At 39.1% G+C, this 24,754-nt stretch overlaps 1 protein-coding gene across 9 annotated transcripts in view; it reads right to left on the minus strand.

Moving 5' to 3' along the window:
- Positions 1 to 680: 680 nt before the first annotated feature.
- Positions 681 to 24,754, minus strand: part of LOC136885212 (zinc finger protein ZFP2) — a 69,530-nt gene continuing 45,456 nt past the window's right edge. For 7 of the 9 annotated variants that reach the window (XM_067157643.2, XM_067157644.2, XM_067157640.2 and 4 more), the window contains 2 exons: positions 14,200 to 14,310; positions 1,367 to 2,124 (listed from right to left, as the gene is read on the minus strand). In XM_067157643.2, coding sequence (XP_067013744.2) covers positions 1,693 to 2,124; positions 14,200 to 14,310 — 543 coding nt within the window. In that variant the 3' untranslated portion in view covers positions 1,367 to 1,692. Of the gene's footprint in view, positions 1,142 to 1,366; positions 2,125 to 12,336; positions 12,462 to 14,199; positions 14,311 to 24,754 lie in introns of those variants that run through there. The other 2 variants (XR_010861501.2, XM_067157646.2) reach the window with 2 other exon arrangements.

Below are 24,754 nucleotides of genomic sequence, written 5' to 3' on the forward strand. Positions count from 1 at the left end.
TTCATTAAATTCTCTTAACCCATTTTCTCGTAGCTCGGCGTTGATATGGACTTGGCAACGAAAAAAAAAAATCATGAATATCTGTGTTATCAAAGCCCATACGGTAACAATGTATGACATAAATGATCGGAAATTTAATTATATATAACTTTAGTTATGTAATATTTATCGATAAGACCACTAATAATATAAATATTTGAGAGTTAAATTTTCGGCCTTCCCCTGAACTACTATTTCACTCAGCGTGAGTAACATAATTTATAGCGTAGATTGTAGTGGCTCATCCCTTGTCTTCACATACCGATTTTCATTAAATTCTCTTCAGCCGTTTTCTCGTGATGCGTGTACATACATACATACATACATACATACATACAGACAGACAGACAGACAGACAGACAGACAGACAGACAGACAGACAGAAATTACGGAAAAGTAAAAAGTGCATTTGCTTGTTATTATGAACATGACCAACACAGAAATACCATAATTTTCAAATTCTGAGCAATGTACAGACAAAACACTTATTATAAAATATTTTCTAAACCTCTACAGTTTCAGCCTGGCAGTACAAAGCAGTGTGTTGTCAATGGAACCCTGTTGACATCAACTGCAAGATAAAGAAAAGGAAAGAACAAGTGTGAGAGTGTGACCACGTTTGTTGGTCAGACCCCAAGGTCCCACTTGTGAAAGTGGCAGGATAATTTTTTTCTCCAAACATCCATGCTGTGTAAATCTCTAACGATAACATATGATGTTTTGGTGCAAACCATCTTTAGGTTTACCTTTTATTGCTGAAAAGTGCATAGAAAAATTTAGTGAAATTGACAAAATAAAAACAGCCTCCATGGCTCACCATTGGGTTCCATGGTTCAAATCCTGATTTCTCCACTGAGATTTGTGCTGGACAAAGCGGAGGCGGGACAGGATTTTCTCCGCTTTGCCTGTGATCTTTCATTCCATGAACACACTCCAAAATCATTTCATTTCATCTGTTAGTCACTATAATCATTGCCCCAGAAGAGTGCAATAGACTTTGGCAACCGGCACAATTCCTATTCTCGCTGCTAGATGGCGGCTTCATTCATTTCATTTCTGACCCGGTGAAATGACTGCAAACACGTTGAGGATTTTCTTCTTCCTATTGATGAAATCAAATTAAAATAGTTAAAAATATACCAAAATTACTTATTAAAAATGATCAAATTAGGCAACAATTTTACACCAAAAGCAGGTACCTCTACATCAGTTTGCTCGTGCCAAGTCATCCACACTCATGTAACTGATGGTGGACAACAAATCACCGCTGCCACCGGTTCTTCGCTAAAACAATATGGCAGATCGCAAAAAAAAATTAAAAAATCGGTGAAGCTTACTGGATAAATAATTTATTTACATATGCATACATCCACAATAAAACTCGAACTACATTTCAATTTCACACCTCCTTCAAAACAACTGCAATGAATTACAGATATTTCAGTTTTTCCTGCTAAAAGAGCCACGACTTGCGTGAATACGCAATGTTTAACTAGTTCATACTACTTCAAACTACAGATTTGTAATTTGCGATTCCTGTGTTCCGAACCACAAGTGTACTGAATACTTCAATTTGATGAGCGTAGTATACCACTATATTCTAAATGATAACAACATCCTCCGAAGTGTTCAATTCCCTAATTCAGTGCTTGTCTAAAGACAGGGACCATACAACAACTGCTTCAAAGATTCTTCATTGATAGTTTCGAGAGGCTCGGGTCTGGCAGCCTCTTCATTGGGAGACAAGCTCAACTGTCTCAGACCCTCAGAAGGGGACATGACCATGGTGAAGAAGTCTGTCGGTTCCACGTTGCACTCCTCCTGACTTTTGTTCTCTGCCACTTTACCACTGAAGACAGAGTTACTCTCTGTGTACGAGCAATAGTCCGTACTTTGGCTCGGACCTGAATACGTATCCTTACCGTTGTTGTCCGTTTTGGCAACCGCTTCTTGCCTCTGATGAAAAATCCGAGCCTCAGTAAAGTTGTCTGTTGTATGAGGCTGTGCAGGCACAACCAGGAGCGAAGGGGACACCGCTCCCTCCACGAAAACAATCAGCGACTGACACGCTTGCTGCTCGGGAACCTGCAAAACAACAAAGAACAGAGTAAGCTTCCGTAACACAGTAGCCGCAGCCCTGCGAACATAACTTGTTCAAAAGCAACGTTTTGGAATCTTGATATACACTTCAGGGCTTGCAAAAAAGTAACTATCCAAGTCCAAATTTTCCTTTTGAGAGCCTGTTCTGACAATATCGAGTAGTCTATTGTAGGCATTAAAGCTGTGGCAATAATTTGAAATTGGTGCTATTTGGCATTCCTATTGATAAACTCCAGTTGATGTTAAATATGAACCTATGAAATGTAGGTTTCACATCCAGACACCCTTAATACATAATAGAAGACACAGGACTCAGATATGGCTGAATAGTAATGTGGCACAAGCATGGGAACACAGTAATAGCTACTTGACAGAACTCCAAGTGTGCAGAACCACCAAGGAATTTAATTTGAATCTGCCATGTCAATAATCAATACACCATAATAAAACAAATATTATATCAAATTTACTTCACACTGTACATGTTTCAAATATAAAGGTTATTTTATGGGGTCGCTGGAACCACCCAGGTTCATTTTGGTTTTGGGCGTGATTAACCAGGATTCGAACCTAGCCTTCCGGGTGGGAAGCCAGCAGCTTGGCCACTGAGCTAATTACGCTTCTTTCGAGAATCATAATTCTCTCCTTCAGCTAAATCACAATGCACGAAACGAACACAACTAATAGATAACATCCATTTTACCACAACAGGATGTAAGAGAGGATCTGAAGGAAATAGACCTTACAACAGAAGACACCATAAGTAAGATAAAATTCAATACACAACACAAGAATACAAACCTCCGCTTTACCCTTACACGAAACAAACCAACAACACGGATATTTTCAACCGAGGAAAGGGAACGAAGATCGGAGCGTCTGAAGAAGTACTGGGAGGACCGCAAAGCCCGAACAATCTCTTCAAAGAGACCTGAATGAGGGACTGACTTGTCGTATTCTGTGAACAGGACAGGCTGAGGACTTGGGTTCGAATATCAGATTGACCTTTATATAAAACACCTTCTGACACCATTAAATTCTTAGTCTAATTTATTTAATCAAACTATCAAATATACCCTTCCAATAATATTACATCACACTCGTAATTATTCTCTTCTCAAAGATACTTTTAAATAACCAGTTTATCAGTCTCTGACTTCTTTGGAAAATACACACACTTCCATGATTCACTTTACAACATTTATAAATTCCCTTCAGTCTTTTAAAGTTTCTTAACTAGTTGATACTTATCTCGGGTTATGGAGCTTCTTTCTTCTTGCTTCTTTCTTGAATCCTTGTTGTGATGTTCCTATGAATCTTGCCTGACGGTTTCAGGACTCGAACACAGAACTCTAAGGTGAATGCTAACTGAAGCTACAGTCTCCTTCGAACACTCAGTGAATTCTCTATGTACTGTCTCTGTACTTTACCCTGTGGGACACTGCTAACCAGTTCTACTGCTTGACAGTCTTAATTGTTGCCTAATTTGAATAACCTCTTATACTGCTGTCTTCACTAACTGGTGGCAGGCTCAACTACTGCCTAATCTGACTAACTTCATATACTGCTATCTATATTGACTTTATTCTACAGTGTCTCTTCTCTGCCAAGTAATCTAGTGTCTGTCCCTTCCGAAGAGAACGTTCCTTTCCAATGTTATAGAATAACTGCCTGAATGACACCAGGATTACTACCAACAGAATGACACAGAATGACCAGAATGATGCAGAATGCCCGAATGACCGAATGACCAAATGACCAAGACGCTCCTTTGTCACTCCCCTTTATCATTTCTCCGAACTTCTCTAACAAGTCATCCCCTACTACTATGTTCCCTCACATTACTGATCTGTTAGTTTCCTATTGGTTACTTCAAGTGTGGTCCCACCCGTCTCATGGATGTACATGTGACTGGTGACCTTCCAGAGATTCTTTCTAGAAAGAATTATTGCACCACAGCATGCGTTCTTATTTTTACAGGGCACCTTGCTACGTGACCAACAACAGGTTTGCTTTTCCTGGTCCACCCTCTAAAAGCTTCTAACTATGACCTTGTAGTCTGTTTACTTGTTTCTCTGACCAATATTCTGATTGCACAAGTTTGCCTCATTCTCAGCTCACTGAAATGTTCCAAGTTGAGACTAGCTTTAAGAAATGCTTTTAATTATAATTGTAATTCTGCACTTATTCACTGCACTGATATTCTATTACACTTACTCATTCACTTCCACTCTTTCTTGCTGTATCTTCCTTTTATATATTACACTTAAACTACTCATGAGCATTAGGGATTTCTGACTGGGAGGTCACGGATCGAATCTGGTTCGATGTGCTCGCCCCATAATTTCCCACAGAAGGACGTGTTGCGAATCGGTGCTCGCGACACCTCCCCGCCCAGGTAAAGAAGTGTATCGCGACCCACGTTGCGATCACTTCTGTCAGTCCCTTCTCTTTGACTTTTTTATACTCTGACTTTGTCTTTGATCCTCTGGCTACGGGATGTTTGTACTTTTTCTTTATCCTCCTCTATCTCTGAAATACCTGACTGATTCTAGGTAATGAATACTAGGCCTAGTGCCAGTTACTCTAGGTCTCTCAAAATGCACTACTATGTCATCGTCTGATGACTTCGCCTTTACTCGATTTGCATTAATTATCTTTTGCTTGACGCAAATTTTCATACAACACCCAGTAGCTGAATCCCAATATTTCTTTTTACATATGTTAACAAGACATGGATTACAACATTTACAACACATTAATATGGCTACAATAGTCCATACGATTATTTTATAGACGTTAAAATTGGAATACATGTGATTTGTATACATTTCCTTTTCTTTATCAATAATTAAGTTCTCGACTTCCTCTACTTTCTTGCCTGCATGTTTAAAGTCCTCAACATGTGTTAAACTGTGCAAGGGGGCTTCATTTAAATTTATTATATCTCCTAATTTTAAATCACTGTTCAAATGTATACAACAATCATATTCTGACAAGATATCTGGTATTAAATCTTTCCTGTCAGTGGTATTTATCTCTTCTGTGGACCTTATTTTACTGTTTGGTCCATACACTGTACAATATTCATAAAATGTAATTATCCCTGAATTATTTAAAGTCACCTCAGTGGTGTCCTTACACACTACAGTTATTTGTGTTGGTTCTGGTGCTAGATACACATATTTATTTTCTTTAATGAACAACCATGTTAATTGTTCAATGTGACTGACATCTTTTGCACAGTTTTTTGGTACAGTATTTATCCCTTTTAATAGAGTAACTATACAGTCTTTGTCTACCTGTATTATCTTTAGTGGAAAGTCTGATTTGCATACCCTACATTCCTCATTAATTTCTTTACATTTTATTATTTGCTTATCAGTTAAGTATGCATATAATTGCTTTTCAGCGTCAATTACAATAAAATCTTTCTCTGTTCTAATGTGTACAAATTCTCCTATGTTATTTTGCACTGGCGTTGGGAAAGGAAGTATTTCATACAATTTATAAGTCTTTTTGTCACTAAGAGGCATCATTATTACATATGCCAGCACATTCTTATTAATAAATGCATTTACATTTACAATCTTATAGATTAAATGTTCTTGAGTCGTTCCCAGCTCAAATGGTAAGGTCATACTGTGTGGAAATTGATCCCTAGATTTTCTATAGGCTCTTATAATTTCTGTGGGGCTTAAAATTTGCACATGTATAATTCCTAATTGAGCATACATTATCCCTGATGCTATTACCTTATATTGATCATACAACTGTGATATCAGATCCTCAATTTCGAACAGCTGCCTATTGACTGCAATTTCTATATCCATTTGTGTAAATACTTGTTTTAACTGACCCGTTTCATTTTTAAGAAATTCTTTTATTTGTTCTAAGTTTTTATTCAAGCGTAACTCATTGGCTGTTACATCATATAAAGTACTATTGACCGATATGTGTATCTAGCACCAGAACCAACAAAAATAACTGTAGTGTGTAAGGACACCACTGAGGTGACTTTAAATAATTCAGGGATAATTACATTTTATGAATATTGACCGATTAACTGTTCCTTCATGATTTTGATCATTGACATCTGCTCTTTCTCTAACTCTGAAATTTTATTTTGATAGTATTCGGAGTCGTTTTCATCTAATGTGCCAAATAATGTTTTAGATATCGTTCCTATAAAATTGAAAATTCCTCTCTTTTCGCGTTTACCCTTTTCTTTATAGTTTCTTTTAATTCTTGAATCTCTTGCAATCGGCTTGCTTCTAGCTGTATTTCGTGTCGACAAGTGTGATTTAATTCTTGCTGTAATTGATAGCACAATGTTTGGGTCTTTTGCATATTTTTCTGTATAACAACGTACGCATCATTTAATTTACTCAAATTTACATAAGTGATTAATTTCCACTCTATAGAATATAAATGCATTTCCCCTTGATTCTTAAAATAAACACCTGGTGTTTTCTCATAAGGCATAATCTGAAAACCTAACGCCTCTCCCATAAAATTGAATATCCATATTAAAGCTAGAGTATAGACTATTTTCGTTCTGGGATTCTCCATATCGTTTGTCGTATGACCTGTAAAGAAAACAAAAAGCCGCTATACTTTTGTAAGTGTAATATTCTTGTGTTAGTTTATCTTATTCTACTGATTCAGGTTTTTCATTACATCTACATTCTACATTACAATCACTATGTATGTAGGGGTTTGTTATTAATTTGTGTCGCCTTCAAATACAGGGGCACTTATTTATTAAGTGCAGGACTCAGCTTTTCCAGCGCTGTTGTCCTTTTGCGAGGTTGACATCTAGACTGTGGCCTCGCTGTCTCACAGTCTTTTCATGAGGATATATACACACTGATATTCCCGTACCAAAATTCCTTGGCTTCAATATCCCCAGGTTAAATTTCTAATTTCTCTTCAAAAATTTTGCACGCAGTTTGGCACGGTATTTCTACTAACCACACCAGCAACTATCGATAGTTCTAAAAAGCTGTTGGGATGGTGAAGAGCGCAAGACCATCGCGGCCGAAATGAAGCCAATTTTTTCTCACATTCAAATATATAATTTTAATCTGTTCCTATGCACCTTTATTAATTTTCCCTTTCTGTTAGTTTTTAGAAGACAGTTCACGCCATCAATTCGCTCTATCTCATAGGGGCCTCTAAACGGAGGTTCTAGCTTTTGGGACTTACGCCGTCTCAGGGTTTCATCCCTTAACAATACTTTATCTCCTACCTGTAAGGTTAGGTCGTGCTGTCGTTTGTCATATCTCTCTTTTTCTTTCTCTTTATTCTGTATTAGTGTTTTTCGAGCAATCTCATGGTTTTCTTGTAGTCGGCGAGTTAAGTCTTCGACTACATTTTTATACTCATTATAAGATGTCTCGGGTTTCCTTTGGAGGACTCCCGGAATATTCGCCTTTCTTCCGAATATGAATTCATAGGGCATAAATCCCGTATTACTGTGTTTTGAAGTATTGTACACGAACGTGGCTGTGGGTAAATATTCATCCCAATCTTTCTGTTCCTTGCAAATATAGTGACGCAAATACTCGGTGAGCACTTTGTGTGCTCTCTCTATACTACCATTACTTTGTGGCCGAAATGCACTTGTGTGTACTTTTTGAATTCGTAAAATTTTGCACAGCCTTTTAAAAGTTTGACTCATGAAGTATATCAGTCAAAATTGAGCTCGTTATCCCAAATACACTAATAATGTTCATTACCAATGCCTTCGCCACAGTATCAGCTTCCTGATTAACCATTGGTACTGCAACTAAATATTTGGACAATTGGTCCTGGCAAGTAAGTATGAACTTATGCTGTCTTTCGGTGACTGGTAGGGGGCCTACGACATCCAATGATATCTTTTCGAAAACAGTATTTGGAGTATCTGTTAATACTAACGATGCTCTAATTTCCGGACCTGTAATTTTATTTCTCTGACATGAAGGACAGGAGCGTATAAAGACTTCCACATCCTTCTTCATGTTTGGCCACTGAACAACGTCTTTTATTCGCGCTAATGTTCTTGTGATCCCCTGATGTCTACCTACAAGGGACGTGTGGGCATCACGTAGTATTGCTAACTTTTCTTCCTCAGTCAAATCTTTACGCTCGTTAGCAGGTGATTCTTCTTCTTCCTTGGACTCATTCTCCTCTGCTTTTGCGTCCTCGGAGTTAGAGTCTTTGGTTCGTACCTTCCCACCTGACCTCTCTGCTTCCGCGTCCACGAGATCATTCCGCTCATTTTTTACTCTTTCAGTTTCACCTGTCTCAGCAGTCCCTTGGGATATGATTCCCTCTGAATTCACGACTTGTACCGCTTTTTCAGGCACAACGGGAATTCTGCTTAATGCATCGGCATTCTTATTTGTTTTACCCATCTTGTATACTATCGTGAAATCACATTCAGCTAACTTTAGCCTGAACTTTATTAACCTGGATGACGAATCTTGGACATTGAATACCCACTTCAGTGGCTTATGATCTGTCACTACTGTGAAATGTCGCCCGAATAGGTATGGTCTAAAGTACTTCGCTCCCCATACAATTGCAAGTAATTCTTTCTCTGTCACTGAGTAGTTTTTCTCTGCCTTATTTAGAGTTCTACTCGCATACGCCACTGGTAAATCTTTCCCTAATTCTCCCTGTGATAAAACGGCTCCGAGAGCTTCACCACTTGCATCCGTAGTTAGGATGAATGGCTTTTCGAAGTCTGAATATTGTAATATGGGCTTTTCGGTCAACTTTTGTTTCAAGATGTTGAAAGCCGTCTCTTGTTTGTCTGTCCATACATAAGGGACATTGTTCTTCAGTTCATATAGGGGTTTTGCGATCTTGCTATACTCAGGTATGAATCTCCTATAATACACACTCAAACCTAAAAATCCCTTCAATTGTTTGGTGGTTGTAGGCCTTGGAAAATTTCTCACTGCCTCAACTTTTTGTTTATCCGGTTGCACCCCGTTCTCGGTAATCACGTGGCCTAGAAATGCCACTTCTGTTCGCAGGAATTCGCACTTATCTGGCTGTAATTTTAGCCGGTGTTCCCTGAGCCTCTGGAACACTTCCCGCAATTTCTGATTATGGTCCTCGATTGAATTCCCATAAATTAAAATATCATCCATATAAATCAAACATTTTACACCATTTAGGTCCGACATCGCTGTCGTCATGAGCCTCATAAAGGTACTAGGAGCGTCTTTAAGCCCCATCGGCATACGCAAATACTCGTAGTGCCGTCCTAAGGCTGAGAATGCCGTCTTCTCACGGTCCTCTGGCCTTATTAGCACCTGATGGTACCCCGACGCTAGGTCCATAGTAGAGAAGTAACGTGCTTTCCCTAAAGCATCTAAGAGCTCTGATATGAGAGGAATTGGAAATACCGTCCCTATCGTCACCTCATTGAGCTTTCGAAAATCAATGCAAATGTGGTATTTTTGCTTTCCTGAAGCGTCCATTTTCTTTGGGACGATGAGTAACGGTGCAGACCACGGGCTGGTACTAGGCGCGATTATTTTGTTCGCTAGCATTTCGTCAATCTGTAAGGTCTCACATTAATTGGAGGTTGATTTTCCCTGATCCGAATTTCATGTTGTAAAACATCGGTGTAAGTTAATTTATCCCCTTCCAAGTGAAAAATGTCATTATATGCCGCACAGATAGCATACAACTCTTCTCGGTCTTTGGGTGCCAAATGGTTGACCCTTCATTGGTCTATCCCCCTTTGTTCTCGGGATTTCGTGTTTTCATGTTTTACTTGGGTTACATGGTTGACTGTCCTTCGCTGATATTGCTTCGGAGGTGTCACGGGTTCGACTTCATGGATGCAGAGTACTGGCACTTCAAATTCAACTTCTGCATCTCTTGTATTTAGCACGCTCACTACTGCCTTGTGTTTACGTGCTTTTGTTAGGCAACTTGCTACATATACTCCTGGCAGAACCTCTCTTTTTTCAATCACACCATCTGCCATTCTCTTATCTGTCCTTACTTCTATTATAGTCTCTGTTCGGGGTTCGAGACGTATTACCTGGACTTGAGCAGTCCGTTCACCTAAGGGGTATTCCTTCCCTGCTATTATAGCATAACCTTCCTTGAAATTAATTATGCTATCTCTCAAGGCATTCCTTCCAATAATGCCATCATAATGTGAATTAAAGTTTTCATCCACTACGTAAAAGTTAGGGTTCGATTTCCCTACTAAGAGTCTTATTTTGCCCCTAGTTTCGATCTTTTCTGTGCCTAGCCGCCTTAATTTTAAGGTAGGCTCGTTCACAATTAGTGCCTCTCGTGGCACAAGCTTTCTTTTCACAAAGGACACTTCACTTCCTGTATCTATCAGGAATCGAAGGGGGTCCTTCCGACCCGGCACCTCAAGATAAATTACACTTTTATTCTCCCGTGGATGATTCATGCCCTTTATTGCTATGCAACTAATCTCTCTCCAACTTAATCCCATAGGGAACTTTTGTCCAAAGATTTCCACGTACCCTTCGCGATAATTAATTATACTGTCTTGTAGAAGGTCTCTTCCCATGAGCCCATCTACTGACAAATGAAATTCATCTCCTACCACATGAAACTCAGGGGTGGATTTCCCTATATGTAATTTCACAGATCCCCTTGTACGGGATGTCCTTCCTGTGACACCGGATAACTCTATTATCGGGTTTCAATAATGGACTTCCTTTTTGGGCACACTCCTTTTCTTAATTAGACTGATATCAGCTCCCGTATCAATAAGGAGCTTGAGGGGTTCCCTACGCTCTCTGACTCGAACTAGAATAGAGCCGGTTCGATCATGTTCTTCCCGTGCATCTGTCCTCCTGTCCACTTTTCTTTAGCAGACAGATTTTTCGGGGCTTCCCTACTCCGTGGTTCGTTACTTTGTGGGTCGTTTAATTCTTGGGACCCCCCTTTCGACCCGTATTGGCGGCCCCTTTCTCGTTTAAATTTTGGGTTTTCGGTTTAGCCCAATCTCTGTCTCTCCTGGAGACCTCTTCTCTACCCTGTTCTTTATCACGAGTTCTGATTTTCTCCTTTCCGCGATTTCTTGGACCCTTTGTGTTCTGAGGATTGAACCAACAGTTCCTTTGCAAGTGACCCTTACGTCCACACGTAAAGCACGCCCTGTCTCCGCACTGTCTTTGGACTTCCCTACAATACCGTTGGGTATGCCCCATTTTATTGCAATTATAACATCTTATAATCTCACAAATCTTTATTTCGTGCTTTTCACTTTGCCTCCTTTCTCTTTTATTCCTACAGTCTTTCTCGAGATGCCCTATCCTTTTACAGTAGCTACAGGTATCTCGTTTCGGTTCCCGTTTCACTGTTGTTTGAGCTTTACAATCACGGACGAGATGTCCCTCTCTGTTACAGTTGTAACATATGACTCTAATGGTTGCCTGTCTCTTAGGTTTACGAGCGAGCATGGACGTCCTCTGATAGTGAGGTTCCGACTTTGTTCTTACCTCTACAGGTCTTCGCACCTGTGTCATTAATTGCTGTTTTGCCTGAGTGGAGATGATAACAGTCTCCTCCTCTGTAGCAATATCCATGGCTTGTTCTAGAGTTTGAGCGTTTCTACTTTTAATTAAATTTTGGATTCTTTCATCCTTAAGACCCTGGACAAAACTAGCCTTTATTCGTTTTCTAATAAATCTCGCCTGGTGTTCCCTAGCTACAGGTGTTTCCCCCTGTGTGTCCGTGTTTCTCAGTTCCGTGCCCATCCGGTCAATCCGGTGGGCCCATTGGGCAATATTTCATTTTTGCCTTGTCGGGCTGCGAACAACTGACATGCGTAGAAATCTATTGTTCGCCTTTCGCTATAATATTCTTCTAGCGCACCCTTAATATCTTCCCATGTTTGGATATCTGATCTTACTATCAACTTACTTCGCGCTTCTTTAGTAATCTTCGTTAGGATTAACTTGTAAAATAAATCTAGGTCACCTGGTCTCACTAGCCCCAATGCAGTCTCCACATTTTCACAAAATTCTCTTAACCTATCAGGGTAAGAGCCATCAAACTCTGCTCCAATAAGCTTTAAAGCCTCTGTTAGTGTAGTATAATGGTGAGTATGCACTACTTCCTCATGAGCTACATCAATGTTGCTGGGAGCAGGACTACCACTTCTATCTGACCCATCCATTATGAACTAGGAATTTGACTCACCCTAAAGTTGAATAAAATAGGACTCTGAGCTGGGCTGCTACTGCTGGTAACTTTTTTGATGATGCCTCCAAGTGTTTGCTGCTGGATACTTCCTTTCAACACTGGTCTCACAATACTCGAACTTTCTGGAACATGTACAAGCTTGTATTAGATAGGTTATTACTTCAACCTAACTAATTAATTACCCCACACCTGACACCAAATATTTTTCTCGTCCACCTGTCGTATTCTGTGAACAGGACAGGCTGAGGACTTGGGTTCGAATATCAGATTGACCTTTACATAAAACACTTTCTGACACCATTAAATTCTTAGTCTAATTTATTTAATCAAACTATCAAATATACCCTTCCAATAATATTACATAACACTCATAATTATTCTCTTCTCAAAGTTACTTTTAAATAACCAGTTTATCAGTCTCTGACTTCTTTGGAAAATACACACACTTCTATGATTCACTTTACAACATTTATAAATTCCCTTCAGTCTTTTAAAGTTTCTTAACTAGTTGATACTTATCTCGGGTTATGGAGCTTCTTTCTTCTTGCTTCTCTCTTGAATCCTTGTTGTGATGTTCCTATGAATCTTGCCTGACGGTTTCAGGACTCGAACACAGAACTCTAAGGTGAATGCTAACTGAAGCTACAGTCTCCTTCGAACGTTCAGTGGGCTCTCTAAGTACTGTCTCTGTACTTTACCCTGTGGGACACTGCTAACCAGTTCTACTGCTTGACAGTCTTAATTGTTGCCTAATTTGAATAACCTCTTATACTGCTGTCTTCACTAACTGGTGGCAGGCTCAACTACTGCCTAATCTGACTAACTTCATATACTGCTATCTTCATTGACTTTATTCTACAGTGTCTCTTCTCTGCCAAGTAATCTAGTGTCTGTCCCTTCCGAAGAGAACGTTCCTTTCCAATGTTATAGAATAACTGCCTGAATGACACCAGGATTACTACCAACAGAATGACACAGAATGACCAGAATGATGCAGAATGCCCGAATGACCGAATGACCAAATGACCAAGACGCTCCTTTGTCACTCCCCTTTATCATTTCTCCGAACTTCTCTAACAAGTCATCCCCTACTACTATGTTCCCTCACATTACTGATCTGTTAGTTTCCTATTGGTTACTTCAAGTGTGGTCCCACCCGTCTCATGGATGTACATGTGACTGGTGACCTTCCAGAGATTCTTTCTAGAAAGAATTATTGCACCACAGCATGCGTTCTTATTTTTACAGGGCACCTTGCTACGTGACCAACAACAGGTTTGCTTTTCCTGGTCCACCCTCTAAAAGCTTCTAACTATGACCTTGTAGTCTGTTTACTTGTTTCTCTGACCAATATTCTGATTGCACAAGTTTGCCTCATTCTCAGCTCACTGAAATGTTCCAAGTTGAGACTAGCTTTAAGAAATGCTTTTAATTATAATTGTAATTCTGCACTTATTCACTGCACTGATATTCTATTACACTTACTCATTCACTTCCACTCTTTCTTGCTGTATCTTCCTTTTATATATTACACTTAAACTACTCATGAGTATTAGGGATTTCTGACTGGGAGGTCACGGATCGAATCTCGTTCGATGTGCTCGCCCCATAATTTCCCATGGAAGGACGTATTGCGAATCAGTGCTCGCAACAGACTAAAGTGATCCTATGCGGTCATAAAAGAAGAAGAAGGAGAAAGTAAACTAACTATTGACAAGGCAGATTCACTGTAAGTAGACAATATCTGAGCCATTTTAACACAACATGAACATGTTCTGCTAGGAATGGAACAGTTCATTACAGGTTCAAGTCTATCTTGTGTTAGTTAGACTATTTACAGAATGGAAAGAAAGTAGTTACCTGCAGCTGTTGCTCACCACTCTTTTGCAGTAGCTTCTGAACCAGCTCTCCAGACTGGCGGACCACAGTACCAGGCGGCTGCGAGGGACACTTGTGTGTGCGCTGACTGACCTGGAACATGTATAATACCTTCTGTTTACAAATAGAAATTAAATATTCAGGGACAATGTGCAAAAACTCTATCAGTGCTGGAAGTGTGCATGAACAGGCAAGATTCGGGAAACATCGGTGGAACTTCTCTGTGAGCATTTGTCATAGGATTGATTTCTTTGAAGATGAAAACAACTTTTTTTTTTTTTTTTTAAACGGGCATCTCGAATACGTTGGGACGGGAATGAAGATGACTGCTTATGGATAGCAGCACCAGCACTTCCTGCAGTGTTGGTAGCGATGTCAAAGATGGTCGCTTATAAAAGTTAAGACTTTCTAGTGGTATGTCATTATTACTTATTATGGCGTATGCATATATATCACATGTATCGAGTATGTATAGACTTGAAAATTATTTAAAGGTCGTTCAAGGCCCAATGGCATTGTACACGATTCATAAGAAGCTGTTCTTACTAGCAGTACTGTTGAGGAGGGCTCGGCGGTGATTACCTGATTGAGTGTTCCATCTGAACTGCGTTCTACTGCCATCTGTGAGCGCTCCGTGAAGTACAGAGTCGCACGGAGAATTATCGATCGAGTACGACAATATATGTGTGGTTGTTTTTGTTTTCTAGTTGTTTTTTGAGATCGGTGAAGGTAAACTCTTGGAACCTGGTCACAGATACTTGGTTTTTAAAAGAAACTCAATCAATAAGGAGAAAAGACGGGCGAGATCAGGCTTATTTTCGACCCCGGTTAAGTTTGTGGCCAACCGGCCACAAATTCTGGTTGGATTTGTGGTTTGTTTAACATCTTACATTTACTTCAGAGAAATTGTAAGTACCCTGCATGATGAAATCTGCATGAAAACCCTTTCCTACCGAGGTATCTCCAGAATGCTCAAGATATTTTGTTTGAACTGAATAAGTTAAAAGATTCGAATTGTGAGTATGTTTTAAACTACGGTTATCAAGAGGAATTTTTTTGATCACACTGTAGCCCTTAATCTGCCTTAATAAGATGTAATTTTTCTTAAAATCGGGACTCAGATTTCTTATGTACATTGTAAATTTTCATTTCAAAACCTTTCTTGTAACTCCAAGTTAAGCGTTATTTAGTGGATCACAGATGAAAATCGGTAAGTTGGAATTGTTTGGTCGATGTCTATCTAATAAAAATTTGGAAGCCATGTTTTAATCGTGACAAGTGACCCGTTTCTATGGGAACTGTGACAAACAAACATGTATTCCTTGTGTTGACAAAAAAACAGCCGATGGCTGCCGATTGTATCTTTGATCCGGTGTGACGACTCGTATTGTAATCCAATTTACTAATCCTTAAATTGAAATACGTCTTCCTTTCCCCATGGTTTAATTTACTGATGATTTGTTCTATTTCGCCTAAAACTTGGTAACATTAATTTACTCTTCGGTTATTTCACTGAATTCATACTAGAAGTGTCGAGAAACAAGTCTCAACTTGCCGTTATTTGATTCACTGCTACTCAACTAATTTAATTGATTGATAATTTTGGTTTTCAAGGATTGTGATTTCTTATATTAACAAGGGTCGACCTAAGTTATATTATCTTTTCTTTTAGTGTGATGATCATTTTCTTCATTTCCTTTAATCATCATATTGTAAGTCCGAATGTTATTACTGTTCTTTGAGAATTGAAATCCTGATTCATTAAAGTTAGTTTAAATTTTTAATCTGTCGGTACATTCTCTTGGTTTTGATTCACATAGCCTCTAGCACAGAGTGTTTGTTTTTCACGCTTCTTCTTCTTAGGACCTAGTGGTAAGTAATTCATTTCCGTAGTTTACTTGAAAGGTCCAGTGTTGTCCAACTGCTACCGATAGGGAAGGTTTTGAAGACACCAAGGTAGAGTTGGCTCTTATAAGTGTTGTTACACTTATGTGATTGGTACTTAAGTTAATTCAGGTCATACAATCAGTTTGTAACTGGAAAAACTTTCTCCACTGTTCGTACTTCAAACCCGCATGTCCAACTTGCCTGATGTGTTAATTTTACATCAAATGATGTTATCTGTAAATTAGTGAACTAATTTTGTGTACAGCATATTTGGTGCATCTTTTAATCCTAAATAAATTGTAAATAAAATGTTGGTATATCTGAATTCCTTTAATAATTTGTGCACCCAAATTTCTTGTCTGTATATTTTTGTTAAGAGATAAGAATTTCATAAGTGTTCTGTATTGAAGTAAGTTCACTATTAAGTTTAAAGAAGCCGGGCTGAGTGGCTCAGACGGTTAACGCCCTTGGCCTTCTGACCCCAACTTGGCAGGTCGATCCTGGCTCAGTCTGGTGGTATTTGAAGGTGCTCAAATATGACAGCCTCGTGCCAGTAGATCTGCTGGCACGTAAAAGAACTCCTGCGGGACTAAATTCCGGCACCTCGGCGTCTCCAAAGACCGTAAAAGTAGTTATTGGGATATAAAGAAAATAACATTATTATTATTAAGTTTAAAGAAGATATATGATGGTTCAACCTTTTAATAGAATTAAAATAAGAAATGTAAATTTTACATTCCTACTTAATTATAATTGGTACCAGTTTCGACCATCATTCTTGGTCATCATCAGCCGATCACACATACGTACAAAAGACAATGCACAGGTAAATAAAATGTGAAGTTTCAGTAACTTCAAGAATCTAACATATGAGTTTCTTTAACTTAGATACATTTCTTTCGACAAATAATATACAACTATACTGTACTATTTCATTTGTATCAGCATTTAAAGGCTTGTTACTTGAACTTTTAAAATTTTTTCATCGGGTTTCCATAAACTTTTGGAAGCACAGTACCGATCGGCACATGTCCTGCTACTCTTCAAGAACTTGCTCCGAACTACATTTACGTATTTGATCTATGACTTCATGATTTTCGGACCTATCAACACTCAGTGCTCCTTGAAGTGTTCGTGCTTCACAAACAGCAACTAACGGAATTATTTCAACTTCACATTTTATTTACCTGTGCATTGTCTTTTATCCTTTATTGTGATCGGCTGATGATGACCAAGAATAATGGTCGAAACCGGTACCAATTATAATTAAGTAGGAATGTAAAGTTTACATTTCTTATTTTAAAAGGTTGAACTATCATATATCTTCTTTCAACTTAATAGTGTATATTTTTGTGTCAATTATGCAACAAAATACAGTATTCCGATAAGTACTGGTCCATCATCCTCGCAATGGAGACGGAGAGAGTAGTCTTCACTGCAGATTGAAAGCAGACAGTAGTACTGGTCTTTTTGTGGCAGTTTTCACTTCGTTTCTCCACCAACATGGCGAACAGGTACGAGACCAGACGAAACAGCACTTAAGTGGGAAAAGGATAAGCAGCCAAAAGTAGTGAGGCAGCTAACATGAAAACTAAAAATGAAAGAAAAGACTGCTCTTGGTAATAAATGTTACTATAACCGAGCAGATGGTGTTCACAACTAGAAAGACGGAGAGACCTACAAGAGAGAGATATACTTGGAGGGGAACAGCTTAGAAAGGTACAGAGTTTCAAGTACCTGGGAAGTATCATAGAGGAAAGTGGAAGAAATGACAAGGAAATAATAATAAATAAAAAATACTATTCGTAAGTGTACAATAGTAACATTGTTACATTCATAATGGCCCTTGCCCAAGTCCAAGGTCAATAATAATAATCAGGATGATGATGATAAAACAGTTGTTGTAGCAAGCATACACAGTGGAAAATAAGCCCAGAGAGATCTGGGAATGTTGAGAGTGATAGCAATAAAATGTAGTTAAAGGAAGTGATAGTTTCAATAACAACTATTATTTTTACTTCAATAAATGCAGGGATAACAAACAGTTTCAGGAATAATATACAATGCGAGTTTAGGATATGTTTCACAAAGTTAGGTTATGTACATTCATCAGAGTCTAGACTAATGCACCACGGAAATATATTTGGAGAATAAATAAACTTAGGTAATCAAAATAATGTGATTAACAATAAAATTGTTAAATAAATTATGAAATAAAAGGTAAGGTTGTTAATAGAAGTATCCTAAGGACTGTGAGTATAAGATAGGCTAGGAAAAGGAGGAGGTGAGAGAATTTAGTTGTTAGGTCGACGAGCCCAAAACACAAGAGGATAGATTCAAGGTTAGAATAATTCGAGAATGTGACCCCACGAGTCCATCACGAACGACGAATATGATAAATAAAGAAGATTAGTTGTTCTGTATCTCTCACTTGGAGCAGGTTCAACCTGACGGGTTAGGCCTCGTGCGTGACTTCCTTCTAGAAGTTACAAGAAGTGGCGAGTGGGAGAGCCAGCCGACTGAGCAAGATGGCGAACAAGGGCGGAAGAAGGTAGTTTTGCAACGAATATGCAAGGTAAGTCCAGAGAATTAGTGAGTGTTTAATTATCACTGTTAACATCTTTTTTTTGGACGTTGTTCTCTATTCCATTCATCGTACACCAGTTTCTAAAGACACTAGCTACAATTATTCTCTTAAGACAAGAATGTGTGGTATAGAGCGACTGCTTGGAAATATAAGTCCATTGTGAAATACAGGCTGCATTGAGAAGTACCAAGACAGTGGCAGGTATTGATGTGAGAGGATTGTGGCAACTAAATTGGACTCAGGAAGTTTGGACACTGAAAGGTCATTAAATTTCAGGCCACTGTGAAATTCTTAAGAAGAATGATATGAAAGATAAGGAAAGAAAAAGGAAGGAAACAGGCGTAGAAAAGCTTTCTAGCACAATGAAGAGAAATGGTTCGGGTATGTTATGTTAGTGTGTTACAGAGGCTAACGGAACAAGAGGTAGATATAGATTAAGGTGCCTGGACTTGGTCAAGGACAGCATCATAAGGAACCTGGATTGGAACAGAGGTTGGAAGAACAAAATGGAAAAGGGAAATTGATGATGATAATGTGGAAGAATGTGGATAGAAAGTGCAAGGTAGCTAAAGAAGACTCGCTGAAGGAGAAGTGCAAGGATGTCGAAGGCTGTATGGTCATGGGAAAGGTAGATGTTGCATACAGGAAAATCAAGGAAACCTTTGGAGAAAGGAAATCTAGGTGTATGAATATTAAGAGCTCAGATGAAAGGCCACTTCTAGGGAAAGAAGACAAAGCAGAAAGATGGCAGGAGCATATCCAACAGCTGTATCAAGGTAACGATGTAGATAATTTGGTTCTGGAACATGAAGAGGCTGTTGATGCTGATGAAATGGGTGACCTCAAAATTGGGTCTGAGTTGGACAGAGCTGTGAGTGACCTAAATAGGAACAAGGCACCTGGAATTGATGACATTCCCTCTGAATTACTGACTGCCTTAGGAAAACCAGCATGGCATGGTTATTTCATTTAGTGTGCAAGATGTATGAGACAGGACAAGTCCCATCCGATTTTCGGCAGAATGTGGTTATACCTATTCCCGAGAAAGCCGGTGCTGACAAGTGTGAAAACTATCGCACCATTAGTTTAGTATCTCATGCCTGCAAAATTTTAACACGTATTATTTACAGAAGAATGGAAAGACAAGTTGAAGCTGAGTTGGGAGAAGATCAATTTGGCTTCAGGAGAAATGTAGGAACACGTGAAGCAATCCTGACTTTACGTCTGATCTTAGAGGATCGAATCAAGAAGGACAAGCCCACGTACATGGCATTCGTAGATCTAGAAAAGGCATTCGATAATGTTGATTGGATCAAGCTATTTACGATTCCAAAGATGATAAGGATCACATACCGAGAACAAAGAATTATCTACAATCTGTATAAAAATCAGTCTGCAGTGATAAGAATACGAGGGCTTTGGATTAAAAAAAAAAAAAAAAAGCAGCAATCCAGAAAGGAGTGAGGCAAGGCTGCAGTTTGACCCCCTCCTTTTCAATGTTTACATAGAACAGGCAGTAAAGAAAATCAAAGAGGAATTTGGAAATGGAATCACAATCCAAGGAGAGGAAATCAAAACCTTGAGATTTGCCGATGATATTGTTATTTTATCTGAGAGTGCACAAGATCTCGAGAAGTTGCTGAATGGTATGGACGAAGTCTTGGGTAAGGAGTACAAGATGAAAATAAATAACTCCAAAACAAAAGTAATGGAACGCGATCGAACGAAGGCAGTTGATGCAGGAAATATTAGATTAGGAAATGAAGTTTTAAAGGAAGTAGATGAATATTGAATATTGTTACGTGGGTAGTAAAATAACTAATGATGGCAGAAGTAAAGAGGACATAAAATGCAGACTAGCACAAGCAAGGAAGAGCTTTCTTAAGAAAAGAAATTTGCTCACTTCAAACATTGATATCGGAATTAGAAAGACGTTTCTGAAGACTTTCGCCTGGAGCGTGGCATTGTATGGAAGTGAAGCATGGACGATAACTAGCTCAGAAAGAAAGAGAATAGAAGCTTTTGAAATGCAGTGTTACAGAAGAATGCTGAAGGTGAGATGGATAGATCGAATCACAAATGAAGAGATACTGAATCGAACTGGCGAGAGGAGATCGATTTGGCTGAATTTGACGAGAAGAAGAGATAAAATGATAGGACACATCTTAAGACACCCAGGACTTGTTCAGTTGGTTTTTGAAGGAAGTGTAGGTGGTAAGAACGGTAGGGGTAGACCAAGGTATTAATATGACAAGCAGATTAGAGCAGATGTAGGATACAATAGTTACATAGAAATGAAAAGGTTGGCACAGAATAGGGTGACATGGAAAGCTGCATCAAACCAGTCTGTGGACTGATAGGGTAGCATAACCAGTCATATACAACACTGCTTTGTGTGGTGCAGAATTAGCAAGTGGAGACCACTCGTCACGCAAGGCTGTACATTTTCTTCGGTGTTTGCCTGCTGTAAATAATTCAGCTCCCTTCTTGAAACTTGTCAGAATAAAGGGAAACTGTACTGAAATAACACACACAAGTGAAGTCTTACTAATTAAAAGGCCTTATACAGTTGTAAAGTTATACATTTAAGAAACCCTGTATAAGCGTTACATATTTTTCTTACTAATAAACGTGATATACGCAAATGTATTAAGCAGGGAGCACACTGCTTCATTTCCGTTCCATTCAGTTGACCTTTGATATTATGATAACATGTAACCAAACGTCCATCCGCACACTGCTTCAGTTCCTCACGTTTCACCGTTTCTCCGCCCACCATCCGTTCAGTCGATCCTGCCCTTACAAGCAAAGTTGACGGAAGACGGAAGGTAGACCCCACCTTGCGAGCCTCCAACGAAGTGTTTTATTTGACTTCAATGAGTATGATCAACGAAGAACTGCTGACTGAAGCCTTAAAAAGACTTCCTGATATCATGATATGGCAAGGAGAAGATCCAAGTCAATCGGCAAGAAATGATAATGAGGCAGCAACTCCGTCTACGGTTTCTATGCAAAGAAAGAGATCAAATACCACTGTGACCAATGAGTAGGACAATTTTTTAACTGACAAATATGCATCAGTGGATGGAAAGCCCGCGGATTCCTGACAAAAATTTTATGAAACCGTGGAATAAATAGAGAGATATTTTAGTCCTCTGCTACAAATTGAATTTAAATCTAAAGTAACTATTATAGTGACGAAATATGACAGACGGTACACTGGCTTATACAGTAAAACCTCGTTAATTCGAAGTCGTTGGGACTCAAAAATCGGACTTCGAATTACGTGATTTCGAATTAACCGCCAATTCGCAGTTCAGAAGTACCAACCCTCGCTGCATTACAAAATATTCTAAGGCCCGTTACTACATGCATTTAACCTTGATTCACAGTTTATACCTTTCAAATGCCATGAAAAAAGAACTTTCCAAAATGTATTCAAGAAGGTGCATTTACAATATTCAAATAATGCACTCGGATATCTCACTGATAAACGTAACCTCACGCAACGAAAGAAAGAAAAAAAAACACGATTCAAAGATGAGGAGAAATCTATGCTCGCTCCCATGTGCAAGTGCTTCATTAATTGGTTTACTATACTGTATGCATTTTAGATGCCTTGTATTTACACAGAAAGTACCCGATGCCCTTAAAATCAAACTTTCCTATGACACTATCCTTGTACGATTTCCCGCCATGGGACTTCTCCCGTACTTCAGAAATGTAAACACTTGCCGCATCACGAAGTATTCTAAAACCCATTAATACATGCAATCAGCTCGATTCACAGTTTAAACCTTTCAAATGCCATGGAAAAAAAACTATTTCCAAAATGTATCAAACAAGGTGCATTTACAATGTTCAAATAATGCACTTGGATAAATCACTGACAAACATAACCTCACGCAATGAAAGAAAAGAAAAAAAAATCGCACAATTCAAAGATGACGATAAATTATGCCGGTTCCCCTGTGCAGATGCATTATTTTTTGGATTTCTTTACTGTTTGCATTTTCATTATAGATGCTTTGTACTGGCATGGAAAGTGTCCGACGCTCTTAAAACATTGTGGCTTATCGAAGTTTTCTATGACGAGGGGATAAAGTATCTCGCTTCCATGTGCATTGCAACGCACTACTATGACCCCCATCCCTCACACTGTATGATTTCCCGGCTGGCAATTTCTCCTTTAAAAACATAAGACCGTTTGGGCTCGCATTAAAATAAAGCATTGCAGTTTCACCGGCAATGTCAATATTGTTCGGTGCCTACGAATTTATTATATCTGCCACATTTTTTCGTCAACTGTCGGCATTGCCAGTGTTCGCGGATTCTGTTTTCCCGCACACTGCATGTTGCGTGATATTACGGCGTTCCTTAAAAGGTTGAACACAAAAGAATTCCGATTTCATTCAACTTAGCAATCATGAAGCGCACTGTAGACCCATCGAAGTGAGTTCCGGAACGCGCATTCTATTATGATGCGGAGCGAATAAATTTCGAGTTGAAATTACTCTGTAACATACTATTGTTTTAAAATGTAAAGGACCGGGCGAGTTGGCCGTGCGCATAGAGGCGCGCGGCAGTGAGCTTGCATCCGGGAGATAGTCGGTTCGAATCCCACTATCGGCAGCCCTGAAGATCGTTCTTCGTGGTTTCCCATTTTCACACCAGGCAAATGCTGGGGCTGTACCTTAATTAAGGCCACGGCCGCTTCCTTCCAACTCCGAGGCCTTTCCTATCCCATGGTCACCATAAGACCTATCTGTGTCGGTGCGACGTAAAGCCCCTAGCAAAAAAAGAAAAATATAAGGGCAGTTTCGAATTAAAAGTCTGAATTTCTGTAATGGGGCCGACATTGTACTTCGAATTAAGAATTATCCGTATTTCGAATTAAATAATTAAAATAACATGCAAAATTGTATCTCATGTTTCCGGAAATGAGAGCTTCTTCGAATTAAGACAGGATTTTGAATTAACCGATTTCGAATTATCGAGGTTCTACTGTAGTATTATACAATTCTAATTACTTTGACCATGTATTGTTAAATCAAATATGAAAGGAAATCAATAGTTACTTCGATGTTACTGCTAGTTGCTCCCTAGGTAATACTGGTTTTCTGAAATTTGATTGGGGGGGGGGGGGGGGGGAGAACGCTTAGCATCTCAAAAACTTGGAGACTGATATTCTGAAATATTTATAAAGAAGTTGTGCTCATCAAGTAGGACGTCCGCAAAATGAAGGTAATATTCACCACAGTGTTCCCTTTTTAAATGTATTTCATGTATGCAAAATCTTCTCTTTTCTCTCTACTTCTTCTTCGCAGTCTATAATTTCTCGACCTCAGCAGCGGGGGGTTGGTAGGCCATGGCCCCTCGGGGCTGTTGAGCCATGCAGTTTGGTTTGGTCTGAATGTGCCATGACAACTTTCCATCTGAAACTGCGTCAGTGTCCGCGCAAAGTGCTCAACATTACTATAGGCACTGTTCCAAGTCGGGTTCGCTGACAGCTTCTGAAAGAGACGGAAGGTATGTGCGGCAGGCAAACTGATGCGAACGGATACGCAGGAAACTGAACTGAACTAAACCGAGCGGCACGGATGCAATGTGCTCCCTGCTTTACTGTATACACTCGTTCGAAGTCGTAGGAATCTCTTCCTGCAGTTCACTGACGTATTTCTTCACGTTCATGGTCGCTTTTGGTGGTTAGGCCTATCTGAATGTTGTTGTTGTTGTTGTTGTTTGAGTCATCAGTGCATAGACTGGTTTGATGCAGCACTCCATGCCACCCTATCCTGTGCTAACGTTTTCATTTCTACGTAACTATTGCATCCTACATCTGAATATTATCGGTTGAAATAGGTGAATATCCAGTTAAGTACAGAATTTCAATCTCCATCTAAAGACTTCAATAAAAAGGAATGTTATAATGTTAACAAGTAATCGAGTGTGAAAATATTAAAATTTATGTCAAATAAAAAATCTTCATTGCTGGAAGCTATCATGTCATAACTCCCATTTCATCTTCATTATGTTCGTAATATTTTTAACTGCTGGTAAAGA

The sequence above is a fragment of the Anabrus simplex genome, chromosome 14 (genome assembly GCF_040414725.1).
Source record: "Anabrus simplex isolate iqAnaSimp1 chromosome 14, ASM4041472v1, whole genome shotgun sequence".
In the NCBI taxonomy this organism is placed as follows: domain Eukaryota; kingdom Metazoa; phylum Arthropoda; class Insecta; order Orthoptera; family Tettigoniidae; genus Anabrus; species Anabrus simplex.